At 36.7% G+C, this 15,447-nt stretch overlaps 1 protein-coding gene across 2 annotated transcripts; it reads right to left on the minus strand.

The window, feature by feature from the left end:
- Nucleotides 1-620: 620 nt before the first annotated feature.
- Nucleotides 621-15,201, minus strand: LOC109034341 (ubiquitin carboxyl-terminal hydrolase 3). Of its 2 annotated transcripts, XM_019047426.2 has the most exons (9): nt 14,965-15,201; nt 13,049-13,196; nt 11,730-11,936; nt 10,437-10,643; nt 9,385-9,630; nt 8,531-8,708; nt 7,817-7,958; nt 6,740-6,858; nt 621-4,815 (listed from the first exon to the last, which is right to left on the minus strand). In XM_019047426.2, the coding sequence occupies exons 1-9, from the start codon at nt 15,068-15,070 to the stop codon at nt 4,456-4,458; spliced, it is 1,713 nt and encodes a 570-aa protein (XP_018902971.2). In that variant the 5' UTR covers nt 15,071-15,201; the 3' UTR covers nt 621-4,455. The 2 variants fall into 2 exon arrangements, with proteins under 2 accessions (XP_018902971.2, XP_018902972.2); XM_019047427.2 differs by lacking the exon at nt 13,049-13,196.
- Nucleotides 15,202-15,447: the final 246 nt, after the last annotated feature.

The following is a 15,447-nucleotide window of genomic DNA, read 5'->3' on the forward strand; positions in this document are numbered from 1 at the left end:
CAGGCCCGCCAAAACCAAAACGCAGGCACATGCCTGTCTGGTAAGGACAATAGAGTAGGAGAGAGAGAAACTGATATGGACGGTGAAAAGAAAAGGCATGTGGAATCTGAGATTAGACTGTCGTTTGGTTGCAGTTCCGTTTTCCTGTTTACCTGATTAACACACACCTGACCAACCCAAACCATACTCGAGTTCTGTACTACCTTTAATTTATGCAAGGAATTACCAAGATTTTTTTTTGAAGATAGTGCAATAACGGATGACTTTGGATCCGCAGCCATAGACGAGTTTAATGCAATAAAAAAATTAAAAATCGATCATGGTGCACATTCCCATAAGAAGTGTGCAGCAGCCCGATTGTTGACATTTATGTCAGCACGACAAGAATCGAAAATCGATATATTATACGGCGCAGATAGGGCTGTGTCTTGTCTTATCGTGCCGACATAGCCAGTTAAAGTTTCAACAATCTGGCTGCAGGGTCCTTTAACGCTAAATGTCCAATTAGAAAAAATCTTTACTTGGATTTTTATCTAACTAATCTCCTTAGAGGCTGGTAAATAACTTTCCATTGACTCTCTGGAACTGAATTTCAAACAAAGAATGAACGCTGATATGGATACATTTCAAAAATGCAATTCAATGTATTTTGATACTAAAAATATTTACATTTTAGACAGACAATACTGTTTTACTATATAAACTCTTATGATAAACAATGTACAGCTTAGACATATTAAGAGCTGACTCCGAGAAAAATAGAGTTAAAATTAAACAGCAACATAGAAAATAAACTTGTGTGCACAAGTTGAACTGATGTCACGATTCCAGGAGAAATAAGCAAGAAATAAAGGAATTTATTTAAATCAAACAACGATCATTCGAAGTTATGTACAGCGTCATTAGTAAAAACAAAAAAGTTTAAGAATTCATGCGTTTCATTTATGTCTGAGAATTCCTACTTCATGAGCCTGTTGCAAACCTTCGCTAGAGCAAAAAGAAGAGTTAAGTCTTATAAAAACTGGCTCAAAAATCACAATGAGTGTATCGGGAAAGTCTGAAATGCACTCCTCACATCGCAATCTGCGTAAGAAGTAAGCGTTTTTTTAGGCTTTCCGCTTCAAAGACAATACTGTAACACAGGTGAACATTTCGTAAGAGGAGTCTGCCCATCCAATCTTTTCGCACTAGGATGCTAAACGATATTCAACATAGCTGACGCTTCCCGACGCAAATCATGAGAGAGCATCATAGTCTATATCTTTGAGAAGGAAATGTAAATATAAACACGCTGATTGATAAAATTCTGTCTTGCTACATGTGTTTCTGTGGGTTGGTGTCAGTCATGTTGAATATTGTGTAGTATTTTAGTGGGCAAAGGTTGGATGGAAGGACTCCTCTTAAGAAATGTTCACCTGTGCCATAGCTTTTCTGAAGCAAAGAACTCAAACAAATTTAATATTTTTTACGCAGATTTTGAAGTTAGGAGTGACTTTCAGACTTCCCCGATGCACTCATTATGATTTTTGAGCCATTTTCTATAGAAAACAATACTTCTTTTTACTCTAGCGGAAGTTATCAACAGGCCCTGTCTCAAGCGCTGAGAATAGATTAAACTGCCAGGTTGGAAGGTAACAAACGTTATTAAAAGGAAAAACACCATTTAAGTACTTCCTATGGTCAGGACTTCAACTTTAGAAAATACCATTATAATTTGCAAACATTGGAATTACATATTCATGAAAGTTAAGTAAGTAATCAAAACCGACACGAATCATCAACAAATTTTTTTTTATATTTAATGAAATTTCTAAGAAACGTTTATTTATGTGTCGAGTACGGAAGAGGAATTCATCATCTATCATTCAGTGGCGTGGCGTGAATTGCGATGTATCGATTGTTATGCCATTTAATCTTATGGTAAAGAATCGATTGTTAAGATGTTCGCTGCGAACACCCTGTTCATCGATCCTTTCCCATAGGTTTAAATGACAGATCAATTGATACATCGCAAAGCACGCCACGCCACTGCTATCATTGATAACCTAAAGCTTTACTTTTTATCCTCCCCTCTCTTTTTGTGACAGTGCGTATCATCAGCATCTGATTATGAGGCGTATTCTTATTGTATAGTTAGAATTTAAACAAGAGTTATAGCCTGTGTCACACTATCAAAATACTCCTTCAAGTGTCAAGGTCAAGGCTTAATTATTGGTGCCTATCTGATTTTTAGAAGAGAGCGCAGGCTTTTTCGACTTAACTGGTATATATTTTTCACTTAGAAGATTCAGGGTGGGTGAAATTTGAATAAGTTAACATAGTACCTAATTGAGAATCAAAAGTCTGATTTTCGGTGGAACCATTACACGAGTATTGCACGGTATCAACTATGGGAAATTCGAAAATGCGTTAAATAAAAAATAAAGAAAAAGATTCACTACAATAGAATGTTGCTACATATGCTACAATAGAGTACAAATGTTGATCCATGTCAAAGATTGAGATGGAACCAGGATTGAAGTGGAACCTTTCCAGGAAAACTTTGATAGGCAAACCACTCACTCTCACATATTCAGTGCATACATAATTACAAACAATGATCACTGATGCCTTGAAGAACCATTGAGAACATTCCAAAAAATTCCTCTTTCTGGCATTCCACTTCCCCAAAAAGAAATTGATCTGGCCAGATACAGTTTTCTGTAAAAAATCCACTAAAAAATACTGCACTGATAGTCATTTTGATACTCATACAAGCGATTTCTTTTTTAGTTATTTCTTCTTCTCTACTGTTGCTTTAATCTCTAGGGCTGATCTTCAAGGTGTTCTTTTACCAATTTCTTTGAGTTATTTAGGACTATTGTAAGTTGGAATTTCATAAATTAATAATAGCAGATGGAGGAATGTTTGAACCCTAGTATTTTCTACAAGTGTTTTCCGATCATAAAATTATCAAAATATTGATAAGCTGACTAAATGACGAAGACAGTCTGAGCATTAATCTTAGCAGATGGACTAACTTATTTATGTTTTAAAGAAAATTTAATTTCTTAATTGTTCAAAATTACTCCCGTAACAGGTTGGAGCACATCCATCTAAAATTGGAAATTCTGATTAGGAGTAATTTTCTTAAGAACCTTCATACCTGTATGAAAGAGGTCCAAGATTTATTGAGCAATGCTATATGTCTACGAAAGGGAAGATGCTACATGGTACCGAAAATCTAAAAAAATTCCTTCCAAGATTACAGTCTATCTACAGCTTCATGCACAAGACTTTGGATACATTAAAAGGAACAAAACTTAGCGTACAAAACTCAAAAGTAAATGGTCAAGAAAGTAATGAGTCAATGATGAAGAAATAAATTAAGACTGTGCCTACATCGATTGCCAAGTTCTCTGATGAACATTGACCGCAATCTATGTCAGTCATTGAAACTTATGAAAATTGCGGCAAATATCTGAATAATTTCAAAATGGGTAATTAAAGTTGAATACTTGGATAAAAAAAAAAATTTAAAAAAAGGAGAGAAAATAACAACTAATTAATTTGCAACTAGAGGAGGTAGACAAAAATATGAGCAGTAATGGAGCTTAAGTTGAAACTGAGCAAAATAAACATCTCAATTCTGAATAGAAACACTTTAAAAATCTCTGCCACTTTCGATTCTGCTGAGGGCAAATCCCTCCTATGAAAGCTATTGATATACTTGTCATAGAGTAAAATCTGTACATTAGTATTCATTAACACTAACAAATATTCGAGAGATTAGATATCATTAATGTACGTTGGACAAAGAAGTAGATAAAGACGAATCATTCAAAATATATGAAGCTGAGAAACATTACTGCATCAAAGCATTTGACACGGTTCATGAAGAAGTCTATATTCTTATAACATTAAAATCAGTTCTGACACGATTAATAAACCGCCCGGAATAGTCTATTTTATAATTCTTTTATGACTTAGGTTCGATTTTGTGGTGAAATTCTTTGTTTCATCACAATGATAGAGTAGAATTATTGAGGTTACAAAATAAAATAAATCACAGAGATAATTTACAATCTAAACAAAAAATGCAAGAGGTTCGAAAAACAAAAAAATCACGGTCGAATACAAAAGATACCTTGAATTTTCAACAGAGAACTAGTTTGCTTTATCGAGAGGAACTTTAGTAAATAATTCTTTTTTTATTCCTTTTCTAGGCATGAGAATTTCTGGTGCAAAAACTAGATCTCAAAGGGATCCAAAAGCCTCCTGTCAAAAAGAGAACTCATCGACAAAATTGTACAGTTCAAAAAATCTTTAACTACAGATCTCCTAAAAGCTCACTTGAAGATAGAGAAAAAAAGGAGAAAACTGTCGCAATAAATAAACTTTAAGACAAACTAACTTCTTCCAACAGAGATCACATTAGTAGCTTCATGTCAAGTACAAGTTTCAAACGTTACACCTTCACGATTGAACGGAAGGTAAGCGAAACTCTCTTCTAATATAAAACAATATGTAGGGCTTGCACTTTTCAACCGCTTTCATTGTTGAAATTCGGACTGAACTATCATCAAAGTGAAACCACTGTCCTTCGTTCACTGCGAAAGCTGTGTAATGGCCTGAACCAGCCCCTGACCCGTGATGAACTATCACAGCTGCTAGATCGTATAAATTAGTACCTATCCCAGAGAGGCGTGTGTCTCGCAGATCGCTCAGAACGAATTGAGACATGTCTAAAGCTGTCACCGGAAAGGCGATTGATGTGTCAATTTTGGTGCGAAAGAAGTTGTTCCACCGAAATCTTTTCAAATGTAAACACAAAACCTGTAGGAGAAACAAATCAGACATGGGGTTAATAAATTACAACTGAACACGACAAGAAATTTGCAGCCAAATCATTGCGAAAATGAAAACAACTCGATATGTGGAGCTGATGTTAGTGGCTCCTATCCGAAAAATATTGTGGTAATTTTCCTATTTCTCTGACCTAGCTTAACCAAAGTTAGCTTCGGTCTACCTTTCAAAATTATGAGGGTTGACTCGATGGTACAGTAAAACCTCGCTAAGTCGGTTTCCGGATAAGCCGGTAACCCGCTTTAGTCGGTAGAATCGCCCGGTCCCGTTTATCACCCATATAACACAATGCTAAATAAGTCTCGGTATCTCGGTTTGGTCAGATTCTGAACCCGCTTAACTCGGTGAAATTTTTCCATCTCGACCTGTTTTTCTTCGATCGTCACCCGTGATCAAGCGTAGGTAGTGTTTCCGTGCGCGGTGCGGTGCGGGTCGGGTCAAGTTACGCCACGAAGGGTGAGCGAATCTCCGAGAAAGCGCAGCGCAGTGCGAGAAACGACATCGGAAATAGAGAGATAAGGAATCAAAAACACTCGATAACGACACGAAAGATGAGAACAGTAGAGAGTAGGATATCTGATACCGCGTGTTATCTTATCGCGCGTGTGAAAACACGCATGCATAATTAAGCAATTTCACGCATCGATGAGTTGACAGGTCAAGTCGGCACCGGCCCCTCTCCCCCTACCATCTTGCATTGCCCTTCCCCGCTCCCACCAGGAATCTTCCGCAGAGTTTTTCGGAGATTTTAGCGAGTATTGATACGTTGCATTTTCAGTTCAACGACCCGCCGTAGCGGGTGGCCGCGGCGCATCACCGCGCGGCATGCCGCGTGGGGTGCGCGGGGGGGTGATACGCAATGGGGTGCCGCGGCACCCCAACATACGATTAACCCGATGACTTCATGATGCCCTGACACTTACAACACGCAATTTCAAGTGCATCTCATGAAATTTTACTCTTTAGTACCATTCTCTTCGATCAAATGGCTCTCCTAAACACTCCTACAAGTCACTCTACACGCACGTTTGCGTTTGTCCAATTTAGGGCGCGAAATTTGAAAAAGCGCGGCAGGAAAAGTGGCAGTCCGCGTAAGTCGGTAACCCGCTTAACTCGGTAAATTTCCTCGGTCCCGATGAAAACCGACTTAGCGAGGTTTCACTGTACCTCTAAAGAACACACCCTGAAAGTTAAATCAATTTTCTTCTTATCACAAAACTTAGTGAGTTATGATGGAAGAAGCGTAAAGCAGCCTGAGGGACCACCTTCCCAATAAAATATTTTAAAATGGAAAATTTGATCTTGAAGAGAAATGAGCAATTTTCCGGAAAAACACAGATTTTGAGACCTTCCGAGGCAATGAAGTTTTACTGTACCTGCAACCTTGTCTTCAGCATAAAGGATTCCATATTGAACCCAAAATACTGTTTATGTCTTGCTTTGTACTTTGTACAATCATGTCAAAATCACTTACAATAGCAACTTTAGCACATTACAACCGCATCAAGCATAAGCTCTGGTTCTGAAGAAAATGTTTGGTACTTATTGGATCCAAGTCAACTTTTCAGGGGGGAAGTGAACTCTCCGTATAGATTGCCACAAACAAGTTGCGGGCGGTTACATTTCACCTAGGGAAGTCTACAGGGGATTCACTTCGATGTAAGCGGGTCAAAACTTAACTGCTAGAGTCAATACAGATAAATAAGCTATTGCCGTAGCAATTAATGAGTAGATAATAATTTATATTAAAGCTTGGTATCACACCACTATTTTTCTAGAGCCATGAAATTAAAAGTTATTAACTCAATAATTCATTAGTAAAATAAAAAGCAAATTTGAATTTTTCAACCTGTTTACTCTTCTTCATATAAATGTCAAAACTGGCATAACTTACATTCGGTAATCTTCTGATCCAGAAGCGTTTAGTTGATCTCTGCTTGCTTTTACAGTTGTTACAGTAGTAAAGTTCTGTCTCTGCTAGTTCTTCCACTTGGATGAAACTAGTTAAACAATCTAAAGAGGGAAGAAAAAGAGAGGACAAAATAAAATTTAATTGTGAATAGAGGTAATCATTCAAAAGGTACCAAATTGGTTTAAAATACTGGGAGCTTTCTTTGGGAAATATTCAGCCAAGAGTGGTTTTTAAACCAAAATATTGATGTATTGGTTTGAATTTGACAAAATCAGGCACTATCAAAGACTTTCATTTACATGGACTTCTTGTTCATAAAGATCCTAGACCTTTTACTGGGAACTTAAGTAACATGATTTTAGAAACTATAGAATACAATAAAAAACAATTAAACAAGTTAATCAAACTTTTATTGTTATGCGACTGCTCAGCTTTCAAGGAGCATTAGATAGCAAAAAAAAAAAAAAAAAAATAAAAAAAAATAAAGATAGTTCATAAAATATTACTTGCATATTTTTTAATGAATCATTTTTAAATTTGCGTAGATGCGCAGCAAAAGTAATCTGATACCCTTGAGGATTTTTCTTTTCAGCCAATCAGACACCCAACGACCACTTTTGAAAAGCAAGCGCGGGAAGCTCAGGCCAGTAGCAGGCAACCACACTTTCTTCCTATTTAATGCGAGCTCTTATTTTCTCTTTGAGGCAATCCAATAGGAGTCGGATAGATTCAGTCCGGTGTTTGTTTGTTCACTTCTAGGGCTACCACGTGTGGCAGAGGTACCTCTCCAGCACGCGAGGTCAAAAGTGTGGCCATTGCCGGACAGATAGAATGGATGCCATCTTGGATAACCCGAGCGACGCACGTTTAAATGGGAGCTCAAAATATGGAACTTTGAACTTGTATTTTGTGGGTTAGTATTGCTCAAAAAAATCGGGGAAAATTCCTGTGAACTATGTGCACTCTCTAGTTTTCAAAAATACAAGAATTACAAATTACTAAACAAGCTTACTCAGAGCTAAGTCCACCGTCATTCTGAGGATGAAATAACAGACTTACCTAAAATTGTAAACAAAGGCGTTGATTCTACTTTCGATTTCTTATTGTTAGTTTGTTGACACTTAACATCAGGAATATCTAAAGAAAGATCCAGAAAAGGGTCATGCTTTTTTGACTCTACACTACAGTTCAAACAGCGGACCTGAAACATGCACAAGTAAAAAACTTGATTTTAGAATACGACACAGGATCAACTAATTGCACTGGGAAATCACACCAATGATGATTGCCATGTGCAAGTATCTCTCCATGATGAGAGAATATAGATGCCAGTAGTTATATTGATGTTGTCAATGTTAAAGAGACCATTAAAAAAATAAAACATTTTCACATGAAGCATACTTTATTTCAAGTGCAGAAAAATTTGCTGAGAATGTCTTATGCTTGCATCATTATTTGCGTGCGATTCCCGTTTTTTTTCCTTAAGAAAAATGTAAACTATTACAGCATAAATCAGGGCTACCTGCACCAGAACTCTTTGACATCTTGACAAATTATCGGTCTCTAATACCTCCCCCGGTGCAGCGTTTGGTCCACCCAGTTACTTAATTAATCAATAAATTCAATTTTTTTTTTTTTATATTTCAGTCTGCATCATCTACCTCTGTGATTCATTTTAAAATAAATGTAGTACTTTCCTAGGAGAGGCTGATTTTTCAAGGTCCTAATGCTGAAAAAAATATGGCTGAAGCGGTAAATAGAATGAAATCTTACCTCACTTTGAAGCATGCCTCCAAAAACAGTTGTGACTATGGATGAGCGACTCTTCTGACCAAGAGAGAAATAAGAACTGTCTTTAAAAGTGGAGTTCGGCAGAAGATGTAATAACTCTGTATGTAATCTATCTAACATATAGCGTAGAAACTCATGTGCATCTTGCTGTTGATAGCCCCTGATCGGTCAAAAAGATATTTTAAAATTAAGTTTGATGTTGACAAAAGACAGTTAAAATGAAATAATTTTTGGTACTTATTGATGTGATTATTGTAATATGACTGTCAGGCCCCTGCTTTCCACAATTTTGCGCGAGCCAAGAGAGTGTTGCCACAAAAAAAGATGAACATTTAACCAAGGTCAGGTTTTTAAAAATTTTAAAATGGTAGTAAGAAGGACTTCATCAACGCTCATTTTACCATTTCGATGCCAGACATCGTCCACCCCTCCCCCTCAAGGAGCTTCCCACAATTTTTGTGCAAGCTTGGCTCGCGTAATAGGGAATATTGTTGACCCCTGATAACAGTTGGAATCTAAAGCTTTGGCTTAAAATCCCAAAAAAGCTGTTATTAAACTAACGGCACTTTCAACTTGTATTTTCTAGATAGGTTAACTGGTGCTTCACATGAAAATTGCCCAAGTTTTTCAAGATAACTGGGAATCACTTTGAAGTCAATGCTGGGGGGAAATATTTTCTTTAACATTCTTACTAAACTTTCAATTGTATCCTCCTTTTGTCAAAATGAACAAACCAAAAGTACAATTATAATTAGACAATACGATACTACACACTAACTACAAGTATGAGGTGATTTTATGGTAATGCAAAGAAAAAAGAAATAAAAACACTTTACCTGAAACGCGGGACAACTTTCCAGATGACAAGGAACAATGATTCTGGGGAGATGGCACCCTTGGTGCCATGGTCAGTTAGATTGATTAGGACTTTCCGAAGTTCCTCTGCCATAACTGCATCACTAAGCTCCTTGATAGACCTCGACTGATACAGTCGATTACGTCCCGTGGGTGATGGAGAATTTAATTTACTTGTGTCTAAAGAAGGCAGTCTTTTGAAGTACAGGGTAAACTGAGAGATATTACTGAAACAGAACACATGTAGCTAGTTTAATATTTCGATGCTTCAAAATAATTGACTGTGCTGAAAGTTCTTTTGTCATGGAATCAATGCAAATTTACGATTGCAAAATGTAGAAATCTTAGAAATGAATAAAAGTTGTGCTGAAAAATTCCTTCTTAATGCCCTCAATAAAGTGGGATTGCATACGGAAACCAAAGTGTAACAATTACAATAGTTTTCCTTGAGAAAGCAAATCTGGTCTTAAAAAATAAAAAATGATTGGTTGCGGTGACATCAATAACTCATCTTCTCCTCTCCTGACTCCATAACTAACTCCATAATTAAACTTCTAGACCAAATTTTTAAGCCTATTTGACACCTTCTTCTGACCATCTGTCAAGAACCTTTCTTCTTTTTTTAGTTTATTAAGCTTCTAAGGTTGATTATCTAGTCAAAATGTGTCACCCTGAACAAAATCAGTGGCTACTTGAGGTTCAGGTTTATTTATGTTATTCCACTAAGATTTTTCCCCTTTATTTTGGTTTTAGGATCATCCAACAGATTTTGCTATAAACATTATAACTGAAAACAATAAATACCTGTTTTAGTTTATGAAACATTGGTGATTGAACACCTTCCGAAAATTTTGAAAACTCACTTAAAGCTTCTAACAATAAGAGGCTGATGACACATGCTTGTTGCTGTTAGTAAATTTTCCTTTACGACACTTTACGTTTGAAGATGCTCAGTATGACTAATTAATAGTACAGGTTGTTGTTTCGAGCTACTACTTCGACAAAAATAACTTGAGTTTTTGTTATTTTGTACCTTAATGATTGAAGTACTGCATTCATAAAACAAGTGTTGCCTAAATTTCTTAGGCCGACAACTTTTTTTGCTATCTTCGCTTTTGATGGTGTGTCTTCACTGGAGATACTCGTACGTTTGAGCCGCTTTTCATCACCATTCCTTGATCTAGTACTTTTGCAATCTCCATTTTCTGTGAGGCTGGAGCTGCTTTCAAAGGAGCTGGACCTGAAGCGATGAAGTACAGAGAAATAAGTATGCGTTGGAGGGGGGAAAAAATCGAAAAATTTCGAAACTTTTAATTTAGAATTTTTACAATGGACCGTTAGGAATCTTCAAGGATCAGAATTCGAGTATTGCGGTACATATTTTCTCATCAAAATTACTCATAAAACTGGGGGTGTATCAAAAAATTCTATATGTATATCCTGAAAGAAACTAGCGTTATCCATACAGTGCTAGATTCAAACTTTCCACACACCACGGAATCTAAAATCTATGGGAATCAAAATTGACACTCACCTCATTTCAGTAAGGCTTACGATGAGATTATTTTTCATTTTTGCTGAATCTTTTTTGAAAATTTTGTAACTATGATGTATCGAGGTAAATAAAACAAGTTGGAAAGACAAAGGTCTACTTACATAGTTTTTCACTGAATGATAAGTTAATTTTCAATTGACAATTTGACTTGACCTACCCTGAACGGAAACTTTGCTTCTTGAAACTCTGATATGGATGATAAAAGCTAATCTCTCTGTGTGTTGATTTTGGTAACTTTTAGTATGTTAAAAGTGTTCTGCATAAAATTTTGATGAGAAAATTTGTTCCATGAGTCCTGTGATTCTTAAATTCTTACAGTGTCATAATTCTGACCATTTAAGGTTCTAATAGTCGTAAACTGAGAGATTCTCTCAGAATGAATAAAAAATAGATGTAAAAATAACACATTAAGTATAGAAAGCAGAGGGGAAATAAAATTTTTTGCTTGTTTCAACTTGGTTGAATCATCTTAGCTACTTTCGGTCATTCAAAATAACAGAAAATACGAAACTTTGCGCCAAAAGAGAACTAAAGGCAAAAAAAGAAGATAAAATGCATTGGCAAAAATTAGCTTTGGGAAGAGAAACCTTGATACCTCTTGGATACGCATATGCAACTTTTAAACAGCTAAAGCCTACTCTGCAATTTGGCAGATTATCACCTGGGGAGGGGCATACAATCTTTTGAGGAACACCTACCTAACATCCTCCGAAAGTAGAGATACCATTACTAATGCAAATAAAAGAAAACATTTCAAGTTATGTTTCTCACCTTTTCCTGGATCGAGGTCGCAATCTCCGGCCACTCTGTTCGCTATTAGAGGAAGAGCTACTCCAGTTTTGCGCCGAATCACTGCCTTCTTGATCTGTGTTTTCGCTGGGTGTTTTTGATCTTTTTCCATTGTAGTGAAATTCAGCTCTTAAACGAGATATATGACTATTGTTTGTATCGTTTTCCACAAATTCGTCACAAGAATAACTGCAAGAAAATGACAGAAAAAACTTTAAAATTAAAAATTTGACTAAATAATTATGCGCAAATAGCTTTAGGGAAAGTAAATTGTCACAAAAATTTATCAGTTGATAACAGCAAAAATACGCAAATCAACTAAAAATAGGTCGCCGGAACGAGGCAATTTGTGATTGTTGGGTGGGATAACAGCACATACGCAAACAACACACATAACCAAGCCTGAATGTAAGGATATTTGAACTTCGGCGCTAAAATAGCAGGTCATAATTGAGTTTCATCACAACTAAGTAATGACAAGGAAGCAGTTTCTAAAAGTCTCCGCTCAGTTTTTAATAAGCCAACAGGACTTGTTTTGCTTGTTAAGTTCGTTCATTTTCAGAGGTTGTTTTTCTTTAATTTACTTTAGCATTCGATATAATCATGTTAAAGATTCATCATTCTTTCATTTTACCCTTAAATTCCTTCAAATTTCCGCAAGTTCAATTGTAGGATGCAATAACAGTACATAACTTACTTTATTTAAAAAATCCACAGAAGACCCAAAATTAAATTTTTTGATAAAGTATGCGTGGCTGCTCTTTAGGCTGGGGTTCAAACCTTGAACTAGTTAAAAAACCAGCTGTGTTTCTTACAAACACGACAAGTTATTCACAAGGTAAAACTTCAAACACATTTTTCTGCATTTTTTGCAGCCACTGCCTTAATTACTTAAATTTTCACTTTTAAAGTGAATTATCCCTTAGAACTTCTTCCTAATTAGGTATACTAATTGTTTCTCTTCAAATTACACAAGTGGGTATTCCATCTACTGAGTAAAATTTGGAGAGTTATTTTGGCTGGCTGTAACCAACTTTAACATGTAATAAAAATTAGCAGAGTTAAAGAGCTTGAACTAATCATGAAAGAAATATTAAAATGCTGTTATTAAATACATGCTTTCAGAGTTTCATTATCCATCTAAGTGGGCACTAATCTCCGCCAATTGATGCTCCTTCAAGTTTACCGAGATTCAAATTTTTCATGGGAATGGCCAAAATCTTCAGTCTCAAGATATTCATATTCAATGGGGGTGACTAGGAAATAATGAGGATTGACATGAAGACAAAAGAGGTTCTTACCAAAATACAGATAAATTTTCACAATCCATGCAAACAACATGATTCACTTGTGATTCTGAGTGACGCTTAGCATGGCCATTTACGTATCGACCACACAGGACTACACCACAGTACAAACAAATCCATGGACTTACAGTTGAAAGACATTCTACAAGAATAAAACACAGATGACAATTAGCTGACGAAAGGAAGGGATAAGAGGAGTGATAAAGTTGCAATTGTAATGAGCAGGTGTAAATTGTTCTTCTTCCTCCGTTCAAAGAGAACTGAAGACAAGGTCAGCAGGTAAAAAGTATTCCCTGAGATGATCTCAGCCTTTAGAGGGAATCATATGATGTAGGTGTAATCATTTCACTGCAGGCATTTTCAACTGATCATGGATTTGGTTTCCAAATCAAACTAAAAAGTCCCTCTATCAATGCTTTTTCTAAAAGCAAGCTTACTAATCATTTTACCGAAGGCATTTCCAACTGATCATGGATTTGGTTTCCAAATCAAGCTAAAAAGTCCCTCTATTAGTGCTTGTTCTAAAAGCGAGCTTTCTTTCCCTTCTTTAAGTTCTGTAAAAATCACAGCAGCAACCCTACAGGAAAAGCCAACAGAACCTTCAGTTACAAAGATAGCATTGCGATCTATAGGATCTAGATGATCCGTAACACCTAAAAACGGTCAAAACATAGACCAGATAAAAACCAATAGATTCAGATTTAAAAACTGAAGGTCTTTCAATTAGCTCTCCTCTGTAAACCTATGGCTACATCCCCAAGAACATTTCTTGATAGGTGAACTCTTCCAAGACGATTGAATTGGAAGGAATGAAAAGAGAGGGATCTGCTGATAATGCCACAACCGTGTTTTCTCATTGACATTACACTCTACTGATAAGATCGACGCTGGCAATTCTCGTTCCTGTCACATCATCAGATGTATCAAAAGGAATGCAAACTGATGCTCTCTGTTCTACAGCTTAAAATCTAGACGCTGGATGGTTAGTTTAGAATAAGCTGGACCTTGAATACAAAGGTGCTATATTCAGCAAAGGCTTGTTGAGAATTTACGTTGGCACATCAAGTAAATGAAATACCATGCATTGCATGGTATGGATGGGGCTTTGACTTTTCGTGCCAACATAGTTTCCATACTCAGCCTGCAGGTCTAGATTCTGATGGATGAGGATTACCTTTGAAACATAGCGGACAATACATTATGAAATGCATGTAAATACGAAGAGGATAGAGCATGAAGATCCCAAATTAATAATGAAAACCTGCAATGCTGACTATGTTCCCTATACTGATGAAAATGAAGAGGAAAAAAAATTGATCACGAGCTACGCAGATAAACCTCAGGCTTTCAAACAATCTCGAGAGCAATTCTATTTCCATGTCTACTGGTAGAAATGATACACTGATCGGACAAGCCAAATGGATAGAGGATAAGCAAATTCAAAAAAATTCTGAGTATGTAAATGGGGCATTCCCAAAAATTCAGACCAACCCTGCCATTGGGACTGAGGAACTAAGTCTTCATTCATTCCTCCAGTCCTCCTCCCCATGAGACAGGAATCCCAAAATTCTGAATTAGTTGAGAAGTACAAGGAAAATAAAAGGGTTCTGAGAATCAAGAGTTAGGCACCAACGAAATGCATAAATTTGTGAGGGTGCTAGGAGGCTAGGATGAAGGCTGATGGAAGACAATGGCTTGGTAAGGGGGATAGAAAAAATTGTGATGGCCTCTCAGATATCAATTGATCGCAGAAGTGACGGCTTACAGCTCTTCGACAATTGAATCAATATGGAGAAAAATTGGATGAACAAAGGCAAGAGGGGCGGATGAGGAAAATTGAGGGCATCGAATTCTGACCGAAGAACAAAAAAGGTCCACGAGTGACGCATGAAAATAGGGATCATTCTTACCTGCGCATTGCCAGTCTTTGGATGAATCTTTGATCACAACTTTGGAGTCAATTTTAACATTAACAGAAATATGAGGACACTCCATTGTTAAATTACCATTCGGCATTCACACCGACAAAGAAGGAAATATACGAAAGAAAACAATAGGGATTTCGAAAATCTAGGGCCAAAAATGTGATACGTGCTTCAAAACGGGCTGCAGGTCGCGAGTTGAATAAGTCAGGGGGGTGCGAGGGCGGAGAGGGCAAGGGGAGGGGAACAGAATAGTCCACCCCTCTGCGATTTTTATGGGGATTTGTCTGCGGCTATGAACCAATCAGAGTACTTGGTCTGACGGGATCCCAGCCCGCGGCTTTCGATTTCAAAAACCGAAAAAAAAGTAATTACTTATTATAGAATCTCATCGTTTATTTAAAAAAAAAATAGTATGCGAGTACTTGAATCAGTCATAATAACAATTTACTGTATAATTAATTATTGTCA

This window comes from Bemisia tabaci, chromosome 4 (assembly GCF_918797505.1).
Source record: "Bemisia tabaci chromosome 4, PGI_BMITA_v3".
NCBI classification, from domain to species: Eukaryota; Metazoa; Arthropoda; class Insecta; order Hemiptera; family Aleyrodidae; genus Bemisia; species Bemisia tabaci.

What these genes read in the sequence shown, in the direction of transcription:
- LOC109034341 (XM_019047426.2), bottom strand. Translation starts at nt 15,070, where the DNA reads ATGCCGAATGGTAATTTAACAATGGAGTGTCCTCATATTTCTGTTAAT. An exon ending in GCAGTACTTCAATCATTAAG is followed by an intron (nt 9,631 to 10,436) that starts GTACAAAATAAC and finishes GTTCTGTTTCAG; the next exon opens with TAATATCTCTCAGTTTACCC. An exon ending in GAGGCATGCTTCAAAGTGAG is followed by an intron (nt 7,959 to 8,530) that starts GTAAGATTTCAT and finishes TGCATGTTTCAG; the next exon opens with GTCCGCTGTTTGAACTGTAG.